Raw genomic sequence first — 23545 nt, forward strand, 5'->3', positions numbered from 1 at the left:
GGTGTGTGCATATGTATGTGCCTTTGGCATCACAAATATTTGTTTCAAAACATGTCATAAAATTAGAAAGCTTGTAGAAAGCTCCTAGAATAAAGAAAAACACGTCTTATAGGCTGATTGTATCCCTGAGAATGTGGATTGTGTAAAATGATGATGAGCAATGTTTGAGGAGAAACATCTGTAAGCACACTTGCAATCATCATCCTTAGGATGGAGGAATGGGCAAGGCGTGTAAAAAGGAACTTGGTTTACTAGAAGTTGTAACCTTTTCTTTCTGTAACCTGTGCTGTAACACACACAACCCCCCACCCACACCGTCCCCCCGGGGATTTAGCTGCCTGTGGCCCAAGGGTCCAGGGGTCTGGATTATGGGTTATGCCCAGCTGGATGACCTTGGCTCACGCTGCTGAGAAACAGCTGTGAGAAAGTCTGCAGAAAAATAATAAAATTACAGGTAGGATTGTTGAGACAAGATCATTAGTAGCTCAGGGATTCCAGAGGAAGATACCAATGTGGAAGATATAAAATCCTAAACTGGAAAAACAGGGAACCAAGCTGGGGCAGGAATTGTTGGGCTACCAGGTCAAGTTGTTAGTGCCGATGAGGCTGGCAGAAGATGGCGGCTCAGCAATATTCAAGGATCTGTCTCAGGGAGCCACAAAGGCTGCCCTCCCAGCTCTCTGCCTGGCTAGCAAGGACTTTTCAGGTGCTTTATCAGGAGTGATGAACATATTAATGCTTAGCCAGTATCACATCCTCATCTTAAGTGTGTTAACCATTAATTGTTTTACATTTTTAAGTTTCTGCATCTTGCCTACAGCTTTGCTCTGCCCCCAGCTGAGTATGCCAGAACATAGTGACTCAGAAAAGGGGTGGTAAAAGAATAATTGAACAGAAATTTCGATATTAATTGTAAGGTTTTGGTTTTGTCCCCCTCAAGAATAAATAATTAAAATTCAGTGAGTTAAGGGGTGCATCATGTATCTACCCCTAGCACTTAAGGTTTATTTTGAAGGTGTAACAAGAGTGCTGCATTAGGCTTGTCCTCAGAGAAATCTCCTTCAACAACGAGTGGTATTTTAAACTCAGGCTGGTTCCAGTGTTATTGGTGCTTGAACAAATCATGGAGTGGGACTTCGTCAATGCAGCAAAGCATCAGCCGTCAAGCTAGTAACACATCTTTCTGTTGTCCAGTCACTTTGTGCCTGTAACTGTCTTCTGTGGTGTGACCAAAATATGCTCACTACATCTATCCTTTTTAGTAAATCAGAGCCTGTTGATATGGAATGCCTGCACTCCATGCAGCCTGGATGAAAATCTCTTAGCTCTGGCTTCTGGCTGTTTTAATGGTACTAAATGGCTTCTTGATTTACTTTGAGTTTGTACAGGGATGGCTTCTAGTCAGTTATCTACTTAATCTCTACTGTTATTCCAAGGCAATTCTGCCATCCTTTCTGAAGTGTTTTAAGTATTCTTCAGAAGGGTTACCATTCAATATTCAATCTTAGCTATCCACGTCTATACCACTGTTTGCTAGAGAAATACTTTGATGCATTGTCACAGCATGCCTGCTACGTTGTTGTTGCCATCTTCCTTATGCACCCCAAAGACAAAGTACTGGGTGAGAAGATTCTTTGGGTTGGCTTAGTATAGCCATTCTTAACTAATGAGGTACGATAAAGATAAGCAAAATATGATGGTCACTGATGGTGGACGCCGCAGCGTTTTGGAAGGAGATGCAGCTTTCATACCAACATTGGTGGGAATAGGATTTTGATCTTTCTTTGATCTTCCCCAGGCACTGGAATGATGTTATCAGGCAGCATAAATGAAGCTCCTAAATCATGCCTAGGTCATGAGTTGAAATTGATGAGGCTTGGAAATGCAGAATTGCACCTCCCCCCCCTCCCCCGCCATTTCTTTAGTTCTTACCCTTTTCTACAGTAAGAAAATACATGGTTTTGTTACCCTGTTTTCTTATTTTTCTCCCATACAATGTGGACTTAAACTTCAGTTTACTCAGATCCTGATTGTGCGCTTATCTCTCTATAAGATACCCAGGCATCCACAGAAATCCTTGGCACTTTCAGAAGGGTTCAGAATTGTCAGTGTGTACATGCACTACATTGCAGGGCTAGAACTTGACTTTGAAAGGAATGTATCAGAGTTTAATAAAAGTTAAAAATGAAAGTAAGAATGATTTAGGCTTTTTCTTGAGTGATGAGTGACTTGTGATTAGTTATACACTTCTTTTTAAAGAGACTGTTGAAGTAGTATTACCACCTATTAAAATGAATGTGCCAGTTTTAAATTCATAATCAATTATCCTTTTACTTTTTATAGTTGTCTTCTCTGAGGAAGAGAGAGAGCAGCTGAGAAAGTTCACAAATAAATCTTATCTTCTGGATAAAAGAACCCGTCATCATGTATATCTTGGTTTAATTGATATCCTTCTGGCATATTGCTATGAAATCTGTGTCAATGAAGGAGACAAGAATGTAAGTTAAAAAAATAAAACCCCCAAAATTTAGTATGTTTTAGGAACCTAGTGCTGGACCCGGTACTGTCATTTAGGAAACTTACCTTTTGAAGTGAACTTGCTTCCAAGCATTAAAAATATATAATTGAGTAAGTTAAAATGAAAGACTTCGTATCTCTAGATTGAGCTGTTGGGATGCATGTGGGGATTAATATGATTTCTAAATACTTCAGTTCTTCTGGAGCAGCATTTTAGCTGTAGGAGAGAAGTGGAGTTGCAAGACTCCAGACAATTCTGTTTGTTTCTGATTTGTTTTGCATTGTGATGTGTCTTGAATTATGTAAATGCAGATTTCACAAAATAATTGTTCTTTTATATTGATGGTTCTTCCTTCTGTTGTTTGGACAGTTCCATAATAGGTGTGTTTGTAATAACACCACTGCTGATTTGGTTTCTGAAAAAGCATGGGAAATCATTAAATATGTAGGACTGAAAATATGTGTTTAGTATTTTGTATAGGCTACCTTTATATGCCTTTAACTAAACTGATTTTTTTAGGTTTTTTTGTGGGTTTGGTTTTTTGGTTTTTTTTAAAGCTTATGCACTGAGTATAGAAGGTGTTTCCTGAGGTATTCTGCAAACTAGAGTGAGGCATTTAAAATTTTTAAAATTGACACACATTTAAAAAAATCCTAATGCAGAGTTCTCTTTTTCTAGTAGTCAAACACTGGAGAGAAGTAGGAAGGCATGTTTCCATTTTCAGGATTCTGGTGTTTGCCCATCTCTTACACAAGCAGCAGCCAGCTTTATTTTGTGTTCTGTATCCTAGGCTTTTTACAGGATATAAAGAATTGAGAAAATAGCATAAGTTTAGAATGGATTTCATGCTGTTCTGTGGATAGCTTGCCTTTTTGAAGTGGACTTGCTTCCCAGATACAACTTTCTGCCTAGCATCTCCTTTGCTGATACTAAGCAATGAGATGTTTTCGCAATACTTTTAATCGAAATATTGGAACATGTAATCAAAACCATTCTGTCTTAATCAGACTGAATTGCAGGGCATGGATTTTAGAATGGCAGGCAGAAATGTCCACACCTGCTTATTCAGCAGAATAATCTAGGTTCGTTGTTGTATTGCGTGTTAGTGTTGCATAAAATTGCAAACATGAGAGGAACACAATTGTACAATTCTTTATTGATCTTTGGAATAACTGTGTGGTATATGTGGAGAAAACACTGGGGTGTGGTGTTTTTTGTTTTGTTTTGTTTTGTTTTTTTTTAAATAGGAAAACCAAGACATTCAGGCCACACAGATCTTTAATAGAGCCAGGATTATAGATCAAGGCTTCCTGGCTTTTTGCCCTCATCATCCCACTAGACCACATTACCACACAAATACTATGAATCTGTCACATTTTAAAAATCATGACATTTTACATGTACTGCTGGCTTTAGGACCCTCTCTAAAAGCCAAAACTCTTGAGCTGTTTTCACAGAACAAGGCATTTTAGCTTGAGCTTTGTTGATTCATGTTTCTGTTGCTTGGTGAAAAGGGACAGAATTCCACCAAAATACCATTTTTCTGTGATTGCTGTTGTATTTTAAAGGCTTTGTGCGTGAGCTAGATATTCCCAATACAGAAACCAATTCAGTTATTTAACATCTGCATTGCAATATAATTTTTAACGCTGTCCTGTGGCCATTTCAATGCCCATAATATAATTACTGCTTCATATTCACAAAGGTTCTTAAATTGCTGCAAGAATGTTATCTTAAATAGTTTGCCAGCAGTCTTGAATGTTGAATTAGATAATACTTGTTTTACGGTCTCCTCTTAAAATCAGGTTGAATCGTCTTGGAACATCAGGAAATTGAGTGCAACATTGTGCTGGCTGGAGGTAAGTTAAAAACTTAAGTTTTGCATTATGTGTTTGCTTTATTATTTGTTTTTGGTGTTGGATGTTGCTTTTGTGGAAAGCTTACTCTTGCAGTATTAAAGATGAATTAAAGCCTATGTTGTCTTTTTAAGAAATGTTACAAAAAATTGATTGTGACTTCTGGGCTCCTGGCTACTAGTAACCTCCAGAGGCTGGAGTATGACCTCTTGTCTGTCTGGGTGCTGGGCCGCCTTCTGGCCCGTTCTGGAAAAGCTAAGGATAGGCACTATGAAAAACCTGCTCGTCTACATGCTGTCCGTAGCTCCTGGGCTTGATTCACAAGTCCTGACCTTTATTTAGGAAGTAACTAATTATTCCTCACATATGTCCACAGTATGTGTGTGAAACTCCATGCTTAGGGCAAGGAAACATAGCCTTCCAGCTCCTTGATCAGAAGTTATAGATATCTTCCCGTTTTAACTGACTAACGCAAGTTACAATAGAAAGGGCATAAAAAGCAGGGTATGTAATTTCTTAGTGTTCTTGTGTCTGTCCTTTAAGTCCTACCTCAGATATATGCTTTAATGACTTTTGAAGATGGCAGGCCTTAATAAAGCAGCTTATTGTTCACTTCTGGGGGTTTTGACTGCTGAGCCTTTCTTCAGCCGGAATTCCTAGTTCATCACTCTGCACTTCTAGCTTGCTCTTTTTCTTGGCTGCATATCAGGTGGCTTCTGGCTTCTCCCCCATTCTGCTGTGTGGCTTCAGAGTACATCGGAGAGTGGAACTGGGAAGCCCAGAAGTAAATGCAAACCCAATGATAGGAAAAGCTCTTAGAATTCAATCAAAAGATGGTGGTTTGGGATTTTTTTTTCCACCTATCATGGAGAAGCTGAATTCCACATTCTTGTAGCAAAAAGACCTCAGTTCTATAGTTGTAGAACTGTTGTCTCATTAAGGCTTTAATGATTGTGTGATCTTTCAGACATGTGCTGAATACTTTTGTTTTGGGTTTCTTGCAGAGTTAGTTAGTGGACATATGTGGCTTTACCTGTCCCTTCTTTTCAGTGTTATTGCCACATCCCTGTTTGTTTAGTTGCTGCTAGCCCTTTGAAACCAACATAGACTACAGGAAACAAACCAAATTCTATTCTCTGCACTTTCAGATTGTTTACTGAAGGCATGCAAGCCTGTGTAATTAAGTTGTTACAGAGCTGGAAGTGGAAGGGACTTTACCTGGCCTGTAATCCATAATTTCTTATGATGGCAGCAAGCTAGAAAGAACTGTCCCGTCCTCATTCCTGAAATTACTGAGCCAAGTCGCAGTTTGCAGGATCAAAAATAAAATTTGACAGGATTCTGGGGTTCAGTCCTTCAAACATTTCTAGTAGTGGCAAATGTGATATATAAACCTGTTCAGTGACAACTGGTTTTCTAGATCTGTTATTTTTAATTTGTTTCCAATTGAATGTTCTGCAGCAGCAAGTCACAAAGGAGTGCAGTTAAAATGCAGTGATTGCCTTAACTCTCCAATTTTTTTCAGATCCATATCCTAACACAGGGAAGGGTTTTTCTGCATGTGCTTATCCTATAATATAGCAGTTCTTGGCGCAGCCTGTGCCAACAGTATATTTCACACCCAGAAAATTCAGTCTCCTGGCACCAAGCTGTTAATAACTATATCTGTTATACAAACCATGTAGAGGCGGGTGTTTTCATCAATCTGTAAACAAAATTGCCTCAGCTATGGTTTGTTTGAACTGACTGCCATTTTGCTGTGCATGACATGTGCACACCTTAGACTCTAAATATTAAATAACAAAACATAAATTATTTAAATGCTTACCAGCGATCCATTAAAATGAAAAATGAGTTGAGGTAGTCATATAATGCAAAAAAGTGCTGGCTGTCAGCAAAGCTTTTTTATTAATTTTAATAAATTGAGAGTTCAAGATGAAATAGGTATTTTTATTTGAATTCATAAATGGAATATTTTGTCTTGAAAAGTGAAAGCTGGAAAGGAAATCACTGTCTTAGGAAAGTCTTTAATAACTCATTAATGCCTCTGGCCTGAGTAAATTAGAGGTCTTCCTCACTCGTAAAGGAGGACAATGAACTGCCTTCCCTAGGCAGATATATTTATCCCTGTCTTGAATATCTATAATTTTCATGAAAGGCAGAGTCATGTATCATTTTTAAAGATCTTACATGTACACATGTATTTTGTTAATATCATGTGGTTTTAATTTTTCTTTATTCTTAAAAGGCTTTTTATAGCTTCCCCTTAATAGATATAATAATGTGGGACAGATGTAATTTATTGCTTTAATCTAAAGAAGGAAAAGTCTTGAGTTAGATGTTTTATTCTAATGTTCTCTACATTCTTTTTTTTTAAATTCAAAACCACCAAAAGGTATAGGACTTCTGTAATCCTGCCATGCAAACTAATTGTGCAGTGCCTTGTTTCTATTTAATGTCTTGATTTCCACATCTATTAAAATACAGATTTTTAGATACATGATATATAAAAGTGTGCTTTTTTCTATTCTGCTGTGACTTTTTTCCTTAAAGGAAAACAAATGAAAACCTAATTCTTTGTATTGAAAAGCACACAGACTAATTCAGATTTTTTCACTGATATACAGAGTTTTGCTAGCATTCATGACGTCCTGGTATCTTTTGGAAGAAGAGTGCTATGCTATCCCTTACACAGACATTTTGGATTAGTGACACGTGCATTCAGTGATACAGTCATGATACTGCAACTAGGTAAGTTTTTCAGGGGTTGGCAAGTGATGCCGATATAGCCACGTTGTTTGTATGTATGGTTATTTTAATAACTTTTGAATCCTTTGGCCAGTTTCACCCAAACTTGATAGATATCGACATTTCTGAACACCTTGCAGCTTTGTGAAAATGGGGCTGGGGAGAGAAGAGAACAAAATTAGTGTCCTTACCAGGAAAAAGCCCCTGAAGCAGCTCATTTATTAGCCAGCGGGTAATACATGCAGCTGTGGTGTAAATTCAGCTGTGTTTTTTTCACGCCAGAAGATCTGCACAGAAGAAATGTTATGAATGTCTCATCCTTAGAAAAATCTTTGATCAGATCCTCTATCTTGGTAAATCAGGATAGTCCAACCGTGATTCGCAAAGCTTTAGGGAAAAGGTCTTGAAAGTATTTTTCTTTATACTGTATTTGTCTGTAAAGAGATTTTTTCTGTTGGAAAAGGACATTTTAATGAAGATTTTGTTCCAGTAGGTTAGATACTGTAATTTTTTTAGACCCTATTCTAAAGGTGTCTAAGTTTTTATTTCAAAGCAGGGTCACTTAATTGTTATAAGTATAGCAGCAGTCTTGTTCTTTGTGTTCTTTAATTACCTGACTGAAGCCCTGTTAAAAAAGATTGGAAGGATTTCTGGTAACTTCCATGATTTGTCTCTGTCTAAAGGAAGTTTTTAAAGCATCATCATCTTCAGTTGTTCCAACTGTTCTGTTTGATTAAGTTCTGGTCATCATGGTTTTGCAGTTACAAATCTGGGCAGCTTCCCTGTGTGATTTACTGTTTGGAAGAACTGTTGTTTTAATTAACCCTTGTCAGTGATGTTAGGATTTTGACAGAAAGGAAGCTTACCCTAATGTTGAATTCCTGCTTTCCTTGCCAGTTTGTTTTTCTAGTATTAGATATTCTGGGGTTTTGTTTTGTTTGTTTGTTAAACTGAGCCAGTCCATTAACTATTTTCTTTTTTTCCTGTTCAAAATAACTATAGTTGACATCTAGCTATCTTAATTCCTAAGCTGTTCCATTGTGTGTGCCAGTTTAGTATTGTCATTCAGAATCACATATTTGAGGGCAAGGGGTAGTTCTGTGGTTCATATTCAGTGTTACAGTTCTTTGTGGGATTGAGGCAAAATGGTTGAGATGACTCTGTGCTAAGTTCAGTGGTAGTCTGGGAAGAACAGAAATCCTGAATTTGTATCAGCATCAAAACGTGTTTTGAATCATTGTTCATTTAGTATGTCCTGTGTAACTTTTCTCTCTTAAGAAAAGACACCAAAATCTCTGACTTGTGTATGTTATCTTAGTTCTCTGCTTGTTATTGGGAAAATAAGACAGTTCTAAATAACAGCCAAGTAGAGCTGTTCATAAAAAACAAGCAGTGAATACCATGAAAGCTATTCTGTTGAAAAAATAAATAAATAAAATTTAAAAAAAACCCCAACATTTAAAAGTGAAGAATAAAAAACTGACTACACATCTGTAGCTTTGTTTTGTTTCACATTCAGGAGTGGAGCTGTCGTCATCTTGATGACTGCAAATTATTCTTTCAGCAGCAACATCCTTTTTATATATTCCCTCTTTATCCCAGACAGCTTTCATGTAATAGTACAAACTTTCAAACCTATGGTTATTCCAGCTTCAGTTGTGCAGTTATACACAACCATGTTTGTATCTTGGGTTGCTAAAGTTACTTGCAACTTTTCTGTTTATTGTGAGTTAGTATTTTCAAAAAAAGCATTCGGTGTTAGATGATTTCTTTTTTTTCTGGACAGAAGAATCACTGAGAAACAGCACTTTGGTGGTTTATTTTCAGTGCTTTTGAGTTGTAGGATTTAAAAAAAAAAACAACAAATGGCAATATTAATCTCTGTTACTGCCAAAAACTATTGATGATTCAAAATACCATTTACATTATAACAGTGAGGTAGTGAAGTTTTAGGGGGAAGATACACGCTGTCCCTCTTTACTTATCTGCACTGGCTTATGCTGCTGTTCGTAAGTGTGAAAATAAAATTCCGTTAACAAAACTGAAATCATACAGCGCTGCCAGCCTTTTAGACTTTTTTCTTAAGAGGATAGTATGTGAGACGTAAGCTGTTTGCTTTTCTCTTGATGTTATGATGGAAAATGGTATGGGAGTGGACATTCGATGATCCAACGAAACATTTTCAGTAGTTTGGTAAGGGAGGTGGCATCTACAATAACTGTGTGTCAGGTTTCCTACTCCATCCTCCTGTGTTGGATATGCAGCTGCTGTTGCCTCCTTACCCTCTGCTTTTAAAACCCAGTGGCCCCAGTAGTGCTCATCGTCATTGTCTCCTTGTGTCGCCTGTGATGGTCTTGCTCCAACAGCCAAGTCCCTGTCTTCTCTGGGGGAGTGTGCGAACTCATTCTCTACTGGGGCAAGAGATAGGCTAGCCTTGCTTTTTCTGACCTCAGTGATTTGCATAAAAATTACTGCCATAAGCTTTAAAAGAAATTCAGCTTTCTTCAGTTGATGGTTAGAATGGTTTAGAAGCAGCAGCAGAAGTTAAAAAATGCAGCAGGTCTGGCTTCGTTCTGTGCTGCGCTGGTTGCCTGGGAAACGGTGCAGGATGGTCTGACCGGCTGCCTCCGCAGAGCTGGCCGTGGATCTTCGAGATGCTGAAAAGGCACGTGCAAGCCTCAAGAAAGAAGAATGTGTGTCCACTTCACCTGGAGTTGTTAATAGTGGAGAAGAGGACACTACCTTGAGTGTGAGCTGTGATAATCTCCAGGGGCTGCCTGGGAAGCAGACACAAATACCTTACTTCCTTCATGTGGGCATAAATCTCTTGGGAGAGGGATGTTAGCAAATTAGCAGTGTAATGATAAAGGTAATGGTGATTAATGTTAACTTCTGAAAGTTCTGGGGTTTGTGCAACAAATTAGTACTTACTGTTATGGTGTGTGTATAGGGTGAAAAGCGCTAAGTTTTTTTAAGTAGCCAACTACCAAAGAATTGGGGAAGGTACAAAATGGATGTATTACCTGTCTATAATCACAAGTTGGGGGGGGAAGCGTGTCTATGTATTCTTAAAAGAAATGGATTTGTAGATAATGCTTTTACTGTCAAGGCACATTTGTTCAGTCAAAATGTTTCTTCCTTCAAACTTCAGTGGAAGTTGAGTCATGCTTTTGAGGAATTTCTGGTTTTACAAAATACTTAGCAAATTATGCAATGTGCAGAGCATAGTAGTTATAGCATTAAATACTCTGTTACCCTCATTGTTGACTGGAAATGATGCCTCACCAGTTTGGCACTGTATTGCAATACATGCATGATAAACATAGGTAAAAATGACTGCCAAGTAACAGATAATGAATTCAATTAAGTAGTACCACAAAACTGTTCCTTTTCATGTAGATGCAAGAGGACTGGTGTTTAACTTAAGAATCAGTTTGGGTTGGCCTCATCCCGACTTGGGGTTTCTTTCAGGATGCTGGTAACAGAAGCTGGGACATAGTATAATACAATGTTTCGATAATAGTAATAATAAGCACAGTAAACTAATTTATTTAAAAATAGTAAAGAATTCTGATGGGACTGAATTGTTATGCCTAAAGTTATGTAACTTGACTTTAAAAATATTAGTGCTATGATGGTGGATCACTTCCGAGGTACAGGATACTGCATTTTTAAGCTATTAAGGATCCTTGCGTGTGGTTGAAACACTTCTTATTTTGAATTAAGACTTCCTAACAAAGTGTTAATTGTAAGGCAAATGCATTAAGCTGATTAATGTTGAGGTCCTCAGCAGATTTTTTTCATATACTGTTTTAGTGATCTATAATACTTAAAATACCTCAGCAAAACTGTTCAAAATTCAGCATAGTTATCTAGGATATCTACTGTATTTATCTGTTCTTTGGATAGGATTAAAAAAGTGTATGAAATGCAGTGGTACATCCAGCTACAGTGCTATTTCCGATAAAATGTATATACTGCATTTGACAGTTGACTAACAAAAGTTTATCAGGTGTGGGTTTTATGTAAATATATGGAGCCCTTTTTCTTTTCAATAGATTTATAATAAGTGGTGTGGGCTGGTTCTCTCAGTATTTACTGACACTGTGTTACCATTGCATAGTACTGATTTGGAAGTTACCATCTATGAGCTAATAATGAAGAGGAAACTCATTTGTGCTCTTTTCTGCAACATAAAATATGCTTTGCTTCTTTCCGTATGGAAGTTAACACTAATAGATTAAGGATTCTATAATTACCCATTAAAAAGAGATAGTACTGTTGCCTAGCTGGGTAAGTTATTACCAGGACATTTTCATTTAAAAGGCCATAAGAGTTCTTTTCTTGGTTTTAAGAGTGCTGTTCTTCACTCTTTTTAATGAGACAGCAAAGTTCAGTTTATCTTTAGATAAATGCTCCTCCTTCTTGAAAATGTGGAAAAAACATACAAAAGTCTGCAGGAAAAATGACTTAATGTAAAATAGAATGATGGGACTATTAATTTCCTTTGCTTCCAAATACTCAGTATGAAAGCTGGTAGAATTTCCTGATGCTGTGAAATCAGTAGGTTATTGTATTAAATGGCAGATATAGAACGAGGGTCAAATTGTATTCTTTTTTGAACTAATCTGTGGAAAGAGAACTGGATTTCTGAAACTGTAGAATTCAAGTTGTGGGCTGTCATCTGCCAGCTGTCATAGCAATGAACTCCAGAAGAATCCAGTGATCTGCAGACATATGCTCTAACTTCTATGATTTTTGCCTTGTCTGCTCAGCCTCTTTGCTGCTTTTTCTCTGAAGTTAAAGCTCATCCTCTCCCCAACAGCAGTGTAATGATTTCTAATGGCAGGAAAAGAAAACCACCTTTGTCTCAGAAAAACAATGGGTTAATACTTAGATTTGGTATCCCATCTTGCAATATATCCCAATTTCAAGTTGGTTGTTGTCCTCCTTTATCTCTAACGCAGCTCTTCACATCAAGAAATAGAGGGTAGTAGAGTCTGTCTTAAGTCATACACTTTTAAGTTCTACATTTTAAATTTTAATAGTTAGAAGATCAAATATATGTTTTATTCTGTTACATAAGTTGGAATATTTTTATTTGTACTTTTAAATATAACGGGTTTTGGTTTTGAATAATCAGGAAATAGTATCTGTACACAAAAAGCAGCGTGTTTATTGATCAGTATAATGCAGAGCTCTTAACTTTACACAGAAGACATGCAAAAACTGACTTAAAAATAAACCATTCATAATTTCCTGAGATGATTATCAAAGTTTCTTGTGCCTGCTCTTAAACATTTATTGCTGTTTTTCTAAATAGACAGTTTTTCTTCTTCACCCTTGAACTTAAATGTGCTTGCCTCTTTAAGCTATGTGAAGAAAATGAAACCGGTTATCATTGGCATGTCTTCATCTTCTATTCCATGGTTTTCTTAACTCCAGTATACAGTGAATTTAAAAAAATGACAATCCTAGGGCTATAAAAGAAGTAAGACCTTTAAAACTAGCACATTTTAGGTTTGCTTTGACAGACAACCTTTTAGTGAGTTGGACCAACATAGCTGCCAAAAAAGCCCCTAGCCTGTTCATCTTTTTGCTTTATCCGTTCTCTGATCCAGTTCACTGTATGGTTTCACAAATACTTGCACTGGCACATCACAAAGAGCTGTGGAAAAGGAGGTGGCAAAGGAGTGCAACAAAGAGTACTTAAGCCAGTGTAAGTAGTAATACTACTGAATACATAACCACAGCCTGAAAGTTAAGACCAGATGTCTAGTGAAGACTGAAGCAGATATCCAAAGGCAGAACCTACGGTATGGAATTTCACAGAAATAGGCCAAGAATCATCTGTATGTTACGGAATATCCTACATTAAGGCTTAAATAGTGTTTGCTCTTCAGCTCTTATTTTTTATTGCTGTGGTAAGGAGTTAAATGCTGTTTTGTGTAAGGACTTCTTGTATATAGGGTGCATGTATAAGATACATATTCTGAAAGCAGAAGTTTGGTAGTTTGCTGTGCTCCATGTGTTTGCTTGTATGTAGGGTTCCCTATTTTATTAAGTCTGACTAGATTTTCAATCCCTCTGATTAGAGGACCATTAATCTACTATAATCTTTAATTTATGAAGAAAGACTACTTTTTATTGAGAATTAGTGTTATAGTCACTAATTTACATTGTTACTTGGCAGATGAGTAACAGTACTGGATATTGTAAATGGTGCTGGCTGGCAGCCTGACAGCTAGAACCTTAAAAAATTAGCAAAATTTTAATTCCACATATCATTTCTTTTTAAAAGAGCGCACTTCTTTTTAGTTAAAATAGTTAAGTTTGACAAGCTTGGCTTAATAAGCATTGACGGTGATACAATCTAAAAGTTCATCATTTATATTTGGGATTTTATATTTTCTTTCCTGACTTTTCTTCAGCTCGTCTCTTCCAAACCAGTGGGGTTTTTCAATTCTGTTTGCCATGGCTTTTTACCTTCCACATTCTTTCTCCTTATTGCCATCTTCCACATCCTTTAGCTTTCATTCTCTGTCTATATTTTTTCAGCATGGAATTACTTAAAAACAAACAAATAAATTTTGTGCTTGAACAGCAGGGGGAGTTCTGATCCTTTTTTTTTTTTTTTTTTTTTTTTTTTTTTTTTTTTTTTTTTTTTTTTAATCTGTAAAATGTAATTTCATCCATGTTCAGGTTTCATAGCCTAGGAGGAGCCAGCCTCTTGGGAGAGGGTTATTAGATTCCATTTGCAGTAGTGGCTGTTTTCATTTGAATAGTTTTTTTTTTTCCCCCCATTAAAAAGTGAAAATAATTATTTTTATTTTTTTAGTGCTCCAGCACTTAACCCTTTAGCAACTTTCACCAGAAAACCAAGGGAGGAGATTCCAGCTAATTGGAGGTTACATTAATCAGTTCTTTTCTTCATAAACAGTGGTTGCATATGAAGAAAATTAAACTGACTACAAAAAGATTTCTGGTTGTGGAATGAGAAAACATTCAAGGTTTTAATCTTTAACTGCATTTATCAACTGTATGTCAAATGGCACCTTCTTGAGCCTGAAGTGAGGTTTTCTTTCTGGGGTCTCAATTTGCCAAATTATTCTGTAACTAGCAGAAGTAGGAAAATTTCTGCTTAATTTAAGGCAATGGTTAGATGTTAGGCAATGGCATCGCTTACACAATTGCTGTGGTTCCTGCATGCTTAATCCTGCTGTGGGCTGTGTGTTCCCAACCTTACTCTTTTCCAACACAGGTATTTGTGCAGGTATACAGGAAAACAGGTTTTCCCTTTCTTCAGATAAATGATGGGGCATAACTTTTTGTTATTTGCGAGTTACTTTTCAGCTTGCCCTTTTTTTTTTTTTTTTTTTCAGTATGGTGCACTGTATGACTGTGCTAAAGTCTGGGCCGGCACAGCTCAGACAAGTGGAAAACCTGGGGGAGGGGGCTTCTTCAGCTGTAGAGAATTACACGCATGACTATGCCTTGAGGCTTCAGTCTTGCAGAGATTGCTACTGAATTCAGAGGCTCCACATCCACATAGATGTGGATACTAAAGGGCATAGTCATATTACTGCTGTTCTGAGACTGTGAATCAACTTCACGTTACAAGATAGTTGTAGATAGCATGGTTATTAAAACCTCAAAGGTGAGAAGATGGTAAAGATTATCGATTATGGTTTCTAGTGAATTACAAAAATAAAAATCTGTTTCCAGGAAAAGCTGCAGTTTTGAAGTGTCTGCTGGACATTCACAAGATTTTTATGGAGAGTGACCCTGCCTACATCCTTAATGATCTCTTCATTACAGACTATTGCATCTGGATTCAAAAAATCAAGTAAGTTCTTTAGTTATTGATGTGGGAAATGTTTTTAGCATACTTCATCTATGAACAAGTGTCAGTAAAATCAAAAGAAATGCCATCTCCTATAAATGGAAATGTGATCAGTCTTTTTCATTTAGTAACCTTGGCTATTCAGCTATTCTTACTACATAAGCAAAGACATGCAGTGCATTTTTTTATGTAGTGACATCATTGGAGAAGGGACAGAGGAATTGCATTTTAAATAAAAATGTAAATTTTCATTCATATATTAATGGTTTTGGAGGAAAAAAATAGCTTCTGGGGAATTTTCATTCTATTGCAATCTTTCTCAGAAAGAAAAATGTTTATATAGCACTTACGTAACATTAGGAAAAAGGTTGGAAACAACTCCTAGTTCAGAATTGAATTTATAACTTCCAACAGAATTGACAATTTCCAATTCTGGTCAGACGCGCATGCAAACTATTTACATCTGTATGAAACAGATGACTTATGGACTGTAGCAGTTGTACCAATTGATTATTAACACCAGAATAAGTGTCACAAATTTCTGTGCGCTGTGTACTCTTGCCCCTGTAGTCGCTTGCCAGCTCACTCTCCCTGACGATATGCTTTGGCTTCCACTTCACTTGAGAGGAAACAGTGACTGCCACTTCCAGACAAAGTTCCTACGCTTCAGCACTTCTGTCTCACCTGTGTTCTTACAATGGAGTTAGTGTGGCTTTACTTATTTCCAGAGCCTTGGGAACTTTGTAACCAGACTGGTTAGAAGTATCAGCATGCTTTAATGGTTTGAAAACAAAAGTATTGGTGGGGGAAACAGTGAGAAATGGATTAAATGAACAAAGCAAGCTGCATGTTCTAATCTTACTAAGCTTTATATTGTTGTTGTCAGGTTTATTCTGTTTTTCACACAGCTTTTGGTTTTTCTCCCTCCCTTTTTATGTCTTCACAGCCTTCTTTGAAGGCCCACAAAAGCACATGTATGAGTTGCAAGTTGTATTTCTCTGAAAAGGAAGGCATTACTAATATAAACACAAAAATTGCCATTGTCATATTTTTTAATACAGCGACATATAGACTCATAAAACAGTGAAACTCATTAAAAGTCTTTGCATTCCAGTTTACAATTTAACAAGAGACTGTGGGAGGAAAAAAAAACTTCTTAAGTGCACAAGACACAAGAAGCAGTGAGGGGATATAGAGGGAACCTGGTAATAATCATGCTCAGAAAGGGGAATATGAAAGAGAATTGAGCCAGCTTGCATAGGCTGTATATTTAGGTGTGATCTTACCAGTACTTCTTAGATACTTCTTAGAGAATTAAAGGCCTTCAGTTCATAGCTGCTTATTACATGTTGTAGATATTGTTGAACCTTATTTGTTGTATGCTTTCATTGACTATATTCCTATAGGTACAATGCACAAAATATTCTAAAACAACTACAGGTGTTTCCGAACATTTTGATTCATCAATCCTGATTCATTACAGGAACAGCTGGTTCATTTTACATTGTCATTTTTGAGGAGGCCTGTTTGAGCCACAGCTTAAATACGAGTATGGGGAAATTCATGTTCAGGTTCAAGTTGAGTTGAAAAAGTGCAGTAAATGAAGGAGGGAAAAGTTATTTCATGCATCTTTCACGAAGAAATGAGTCATAAGACAGTAATACCACTGCTGCCCGTATCAATGAATATAATGTCTAGCAAGTCAGTCATAAAACCCAAGGCCTTCTTTAAATACAGCAGCAAAAAATGTATGGTACATATAAGTGACTGATATATTAACACATTTACTCCCAGACGCATACATTATGTACCAGTTAAGCAGAACTGACAGCTTCTGGAAAGAGGGCAATTAAGCTATCTTATTGTCATAATGACATGACACAATAGTTGTCTGTCATTAGGAGAACAGGAGAAAGAGGAACTACAGAAACTGCTCCTATTTTTAGAGTCTGAATCAGGAAAGCATTTAAGCATACGCTTAAGTCATTCCTGTTCAGTTTAGCAGCGAAGCATGTGCTTGAAGTTAAGCATGTGGGAAGTGAACAGGAACACTTTGTTTTTTCCCTTCTGTTGAAGGGAACAACAAAGTTCACTTGTCATTCAGAAAATACATTAACAGGTATAGAAATGGGTGGTGACTCGTCTGTTAAGGACAAGGGTTCCCAGCTCCCCAAGGTAAGGCATCTGGAGAGGAGGGTGGTACATCTTCCATTCCAGAGGAGGAAGGTTAAGATGTCCCTCTGGTAATTGCCTTTGTGGTGAAAGAGTTTTGGGAGGGGAAGGTATTTATAGGTATTTTTGTGGTGGTCTTTCAGTGAAGTTAGTTGCATGTCTGATCAGTCTGGATATTTTCTCTGTTTTGTTTCTTAGCTATTTCTCCATGCAAGTTCATTAACTTTCTTTGTCTCCGTTTTCTCCTGTCTTTTCATAGCTGTAGTCCCAGGGTGCGCTGAAAATCTGTGGAGGGTTATTCTTTTCTTCACCTCTTTCCCTGGTATGTAACCAGGTCCTAGTGGAGGCTGAGGCCTCTTTGTTTAAACAGTTAAAACAGACTGTAGGTTCTTTTTAGTGAAGGATCTGGGCACTTTAAAAACAGCTGGAAGCAAGTCTTTTAGCTCACCTGTACTGGCAGAGAACAGTCTGGGAGCTGTAGGTTTAGAAAAAAAGTTTGGCATAGGCAAAAATGTAATGGATATATCAAATGGTAGTAAGCATACAGCCCCATTCCAGATTAAGCCTCCAGGAGAGGAACGCCATTGGTAGGTACTAGCTTTTAAATATTCAATGTGGAAACAAAAACCTTGTGGCCAACAGTGTGTCAATAGATGATTACAGATTTGTTTTGAGATCATAGTTTGGCTGTGGCTAAATTAGATGAGTAAGTGAATGTGCTGCTGGCTGGCAAAACATGATTTATTTTAAGCACAATGTATCTGGAATTGGAAATGATTAAGCTGCTGAATAAAACACGTGCAGGTGGCTAATAGTCAATTGGGTATGGTGAGTACAAGCTAGTTCTTTAATTCTAAGGATTTTTATTTTTTTTTCCCAGTAGATTCCTAGAAGTCTTAGACAATGCAAGATACTAGCAAGTGTAGCTAAAATTTCATCTTCCTGTTTGCAACTTATACCTAGTTTTACCTGCTTTCTGTGTTTCTAGTATTTCTCTTTGAGCTGCTTGTGAAGTTATTATTAATAATTTAATCTATTGTATAAAGTGGCATGTAAAATCCTTTTAACTGTTCATTAGGTTTTGAAGAAGGGGAGTGTGTTGCTCAGCAAAACTTAGCAGAAAAGAGGGAAAAGTAAATGTTAACCTGGGTAACAAAAGCTAGACAAAGACCTATGGAGGCAGCTTGTAGTAAATCTCGGCAGGTGGTGTCAACATTTATGTTGAAAAGCCAGATGCAGCCAGATGGAAAATTGCATCTTTAACCCCTGAGGTCATAATGACATGTCATCACTTCATTTGATCCCCCTGCTAAGTGAGCTTATCATCCACCCTGCTGTCACTTCTGTTATTACTTTCATTTCCATAATAAAATTAAATTTAATTTGTCTGGTTTGCATGCTTTTTTCTCTTTAGGTCAGAGCTTTTACAAACCACTATGATACATATGGCAGCCTCTCCAAGGTGAAGTTATAACTGAATTTGTATTATAAGTATGAGCTTTTCTCCATCTTTCATGGCTTACTTTGAGCAGAAGGAGATGAGGGAGGGGAGAAGGAGCTTTGGGGAAACCACTGGTTGTCTGATAGCTGCAATATGGGCTGCCATGACCAGGGGAATCTAGGTGTGGGTTTGTTGCAGGAGAGCTTTTTCCCTTCTGCCAGAGGGGAGTTAAGTGTCTGTGACCTTCATAGAAGTCAGACTAGTTTACCCACTGATTCTGGCTGTGCTGAGGTTCCTTTGTGTAGCCTGATGTCTTTCTCTAGTGTTTTGTAGTCCCCTTTGTGCCAGTCTCTATTCACATCACTTTTTGTTGTCCGCTGTTGTACATATGTGCCTTCTGGTAGCTTGGCCGCATGATGCCTGCTGGCCATAACATGGGTGGCTCGGTGGAGGGCTGAACAACTTCATGAGTCCTTGTCCAGGCAAGCAGTTAAGTGCGTACTGTTCTGCATCCCTGCATGAGAGAACGATTATCTACCTAACATTTAAATACGTGTTTAGTTTTAAACATGTACCACTTCAGTATCAGTAAATGTATATTTTCTGTGTTCCTGAGTTGGAGGTGAAGGTGTTAGTGTTCGTGGCAGTTTTCCACGGGTTAGTATACTCTACTTACGCACAGTTGTATAGTTGTATACTTCTCAGAGTTTTATGGGTATGAGGAATGCAGAATAAGGTGTTTGATCCCATGTAATTTGTATTATATTTTTCATTATCACTATTTTTCTACTTTTTACCCTAACATCTCACCTTTCATTCATGATCTGTTCTATTGCAAAAAATTATAAAATCATTATTTTTGTTGTGTATTATAGTAGCTTCAACTCTCGCAGTAAAGGACATCTGTATGTTAAGAGAGATGAGCTGTTAAATTGCCTCAGTGTGTCCTGTGGAACTGTATATGCAACTTGATTTGTTATACCGGTATATAGGCCACTTTAATGTATGTTATGCTTTGTAGTCGCACTTTTGTGTATATGTGCTCTGCAACCTAGGACAAATGTGATCTTGCTAATTTTGGTGACTGTAGGTGTAACATGCCAGTTCAAGCATGGGCTATTTGCCTTAAAGTAAAAAACCAGGATTCCTGGTGGCATTTATACAGTCTCTATAGAAGCTGCTATCTTTATTGGAACTAACTAAATTAAAGCTAAGTCAGATATTCCTAAACATGTTACATTTGCTTCTCCTGATTTGCAGGTGAGACATACCCTGAAAGATAGGCTAGCTTCATAGGTCTGTTTTCCTTTTCATCTCTTTGTTATAATCGAAACCTAGTCGTTGTTACAACATAATTACCTAGTCTGAAGCCAGCAGGGAGCTGCTGCTTTATGTGCAGGGTGTGAAGTTCTCTAAATAAATGTAGGATTAATTACATTCACAGCATGTCATTGAGGTGATGAGATTGACTGTGATTGTTCAGCCCCCCTTTACTTTTCCCTAGGTTTTCTGAACTACTGTTTTAATCAATATAGTGTGATGTGGGCCTGAAGTGTTAAGGCCTGATGTTGCAAAGGCATTAAGGAGCCCAGGTCTTCTAGAAAAAAAATAAGATCTGTGAGGCTTAGGCTTTTTACTGCCTGTGTCACATTGGATTGTAGAGTACACAAGGGAGTAAGGAACTCAACCTTCAGCATCGTAGTTTCAGTCCGTTGCATTGATTAAAGTTTGGTAGAGGGAAGATTTCTTTATGTTCTTTCTGACCTTTTTCATGGCTTTAACTGACTTGTAAAATAAATTTTTAAAGTTATTATCTCTATATTTGCAAAACAGACCAGGTTTGAATGTGTAAGATTGCTTTTCAAAGCATACATTTTATAATCAAGGTAGTGCTGATAGTTTGATTCCTGTTGTGCCCATTTGAACACAGTGTACTACACTGAATCTTCAAAAGCTTCTCTTTGGTTCATATGAGTATTTGCATAGCTGTATAGATCTGTTATTAATTTACATTAAGTTCTCTCCTCTATAGAGCGTCTTATTTAGGTTCCTTGTATCTTGTTACACATACCAGCTCACCCATATCCTATGCTGTGCTTGCATGTAGGGCAAAAAGCAGCTGAGAACAGGTCATGTATTACAGCCTTCATGAAAGAATTACCTTAAGCTTTTGCTAGATTTGGGAAAATGTTTTGTAACATATAACATCTTTAAGCTTCTGTAGTCAAATATTGTGATCTTTAGATGAATGTAAATGGAATTTTAACATTTATTCCAATTGTATGTTAAAATCATTTGTGAAACTGGTCATCTATCTGCAAACTTAGGAAATCTGACCCGGTTATTACTTGTTAAGATCTGGAAAACTTTGAAAAGTGTTTTGAAGTATGTAGAAACTATTTTGATTGTGCCATTTTTGCAGCTGTTTCTTCTTGGCATTTTTGTTTTCTTTAGTGGTTTAGGGTTTTGTAAAACTCAAAATACTTGAATAGAGGAAAAACAGGCTTTTAAAAATCTTTTGGTGTTTGCTTTTTTGCTGCTTGTAGGGTTGATATTCATGAAGTCCTATTCACTCTTTGTGGCATTGCCATGTTCCTAGGAATGACTCAACTATAACATCTGAAACTCAGGACTGTACTGCTGAATGAGGGGTGAATAGAATAACTCCTGTTGACTGTGCACCTCTAGTATGAAAATATTAAGTTCAGACAGGAGGATTCAGGAACAAAACTATCCTAAAAGGTTTTCAAATGGTGTACTACTAACATGTTAGTTTATTCAATTTTTGATCTGTAATAAGGGGAGGAGGGAATGTATTAACAGATAAGAAAAATTAATCAGTGCTTTAAAGCATTCTCAAATGTTAGAGGAATATGCTAATTTTCAGCTGTTAACCTGTTGGATTCAGCAGCCATGATTCAGAAGAACAAAGGCATAAGCAGTGATATATTCTGGATGAAAATCCTGCTTCTTGGCTCTGTGGGATTAAACTGATTCGTACAGCATGTTTAAAGCACTTCAAACAGTTAAAAGGAAGAATACACCTCATAGTATTGTATTTTATGTGCATTACAGTTTCACGGTCAACTGTACTCTGCTTTGGCTGTACTTTAGGTTTTACTTTACCTTCATTGCTGCCCATGTTAACCTTAGCTTAGTGAAGGCTGCGGTAATTTCAGGTCTGATAAAAACTCCAGTATTCAAAGTAGGTGGTGCAGAGAAAAGCCAAATTGCCTTCACGTTGCTTGCTGCTTTGAAAGCAGCCTTGCCATTAGCATATGCTTTTAGCGTATGTTCTGATATAGCCAGTTATGTTATTTATCAGATAGTGTAACAACCCCATTGCCACCATCGCAAAATCCCTTATTTTGATCTATTTTGTAGTTAGAGGATTATGTTTTTCACTGTACTTCTTTAATAGTATTGTCATTTCGGATACATTGAAGCCATTTAATTCCCTGCCCTCCACCCCCTGCAAAACAAAACAGCTTGTTGGATTTTGGAGTTTGAAGGCTATTCTTTCCTTTGCTATTTCAGCTTAATAAGAGCCATAGAGGTACAAGGAATAAACAAAAAAATCTTGGTGCTGCTTGTGATCACACCTTTTCCATGAACACAGTAAGAAAGCTGTGTTTTATCTGGTCACACAGGCTTCACCCTTATTGTCCTGTGATGACTTCCTATAGTAGCTCATAAGTACAATCCCCAATTATTGTAATTCCTTCTTAGGAGGCTTTACAAGCTGGCATTACTACTGCTGGCAGCTAGTTCAGCATGCAGCACTACATTTGCTTACTGCTTTGAGTAATCATGCTGCATTAGGTTTGCTTTTCATTTACTTGTTTGGTGGCCTGTAGTGGTGTGTTAACTTTCAGATGTCCCAGCTGGTTTTTGAGCTTTTACCAATAATGGGAGCGGCCACTTCCAATGGTCTCTTTGCAGGCTCTTTGAGGTTCATTTTATGCATATTTCAGTTTACATACCACCAACAGTAGGTGTTACTAATGTGTCAGTGTTCTAGGAAATACTGGAAAATGGGAAGAAAAAAAACCCAAAACAACTGGGAGAACACAGGTAGGTTTTTGTTGCTTTATAAAGTTAAGACCATCCATCGTTTTCAGAGTTTTTGTCCAAGTACTGTCCAGTATCTTTAAAAAAATCTGTAAGAAAATACAGTATGTGTCTTTTTAGATAAAAATTGTTGGTGACATTTAATGTTATTTATTTAAAGGTAGGAAATGAATTGCACACACTGACCCAGATTGGCAGTATGTGCTTATTTGAACAACATGCATTTTAATACTATCAAGTATAAGATGGCATATTCACAGTAAAAGATTGTAGATTGTAGTTATGGATTAGAGAATATAAGCCATTTGAGGGTAGCAGCTCCAGAAAAATAGGTTGGGTTGTGCTTGAGAACAGTTTAAACCTGAGCACCTATTTATCTCTGAGGAGGTAAGAGCATGAGTACAATCTTCAGCTGAAGCAGCAGAGTAGTATCATTTAGGAGAAGGAAGTGGCATGACCTTAGAATGCATCATTTGTGAGACTGTGCTAAAAAACAGACTAATTCTAGTGTCTGTTCAAAAAGATGTTGAAAAATGGAGAGAATTAGGGGAAGAAAGATTCCATGAATGTACATGTCTGAACAACATATGTTATGGTGGGAGACCGAATAAACTCAGTAGTTTGTTGGTGACAAAGCTGAAGGTTGATTTGGACTTTTCTGCAAGTATGATGGGACAGAGATTTCAGTTTTTAGCCATTGTGTAGTATAACAAAAAAGGATTAAAAATAAAATCCATCTAGTGGAACAGGAAACAGGAAAAATTCAGACAGCAGTAAGTTTTCACACTTTTCTAGTGAAGAGTAATTATGAGTTGGCTCATTCTCCCTAGGTTGTTGGGTAATTCTGTACTGTCTTGTTTCCATCAAGATAGCATAACTCAAAAAAATGCCTTGTG

At 37.2% G+C, this 23545-nt stretch overlaps 1 protein-coding gene across 2 annotated transcripts in view; it reads left to right on the forward strand.

Moving 5' to 3' along the window:
* The window catches only part of SHQ1 (SHQ1, H/ACA ribonucleoprotein assembly factor), a 54220-nt gene that overhangs the window by 17436 nt on the left and 13239 nt on the right, over positions 1 to 23545 (forward strand). For both annotated transcript variants that reach the window (XM_010570564.1, XM_010570572.1), the window contains 4 exons: positions 2344 to 2498; positions 4324 to 4377; positions 7002 to 7125; positions 14848 to 14968. In XM_010570564.1, coding sequence (XP_010568866.1) covers positions 2344 to 2498; positions 4324 to 4377; positions 7002 to 7125; positions 14848 to 14968 — 454 coding nt within the window. The remainder of the gene's footprint in view (positions 1 to 2343; positions 2499 to 4323; positions 4378 to 7001; positions 7126 to 14847; positions 14969 to 23545) is intronic.

This window comes from Haliaeetus leucocephalus, unplaced genomic scaffold (genome assembly GCF_000737465.1).
Source record: "Haliaeetus leucocephalus isolate CR32 unplaced genomic scaffold, Haliaeetus_leucocephalus-4.0 Scaffold2, whole genome shotgun sequence".
NCBI lineage: Eukaryota > Metazoa > Chordata > Aves > Accipitriformes > Accipitridae > Haliaeetus > Haliaeetus leucocephalus.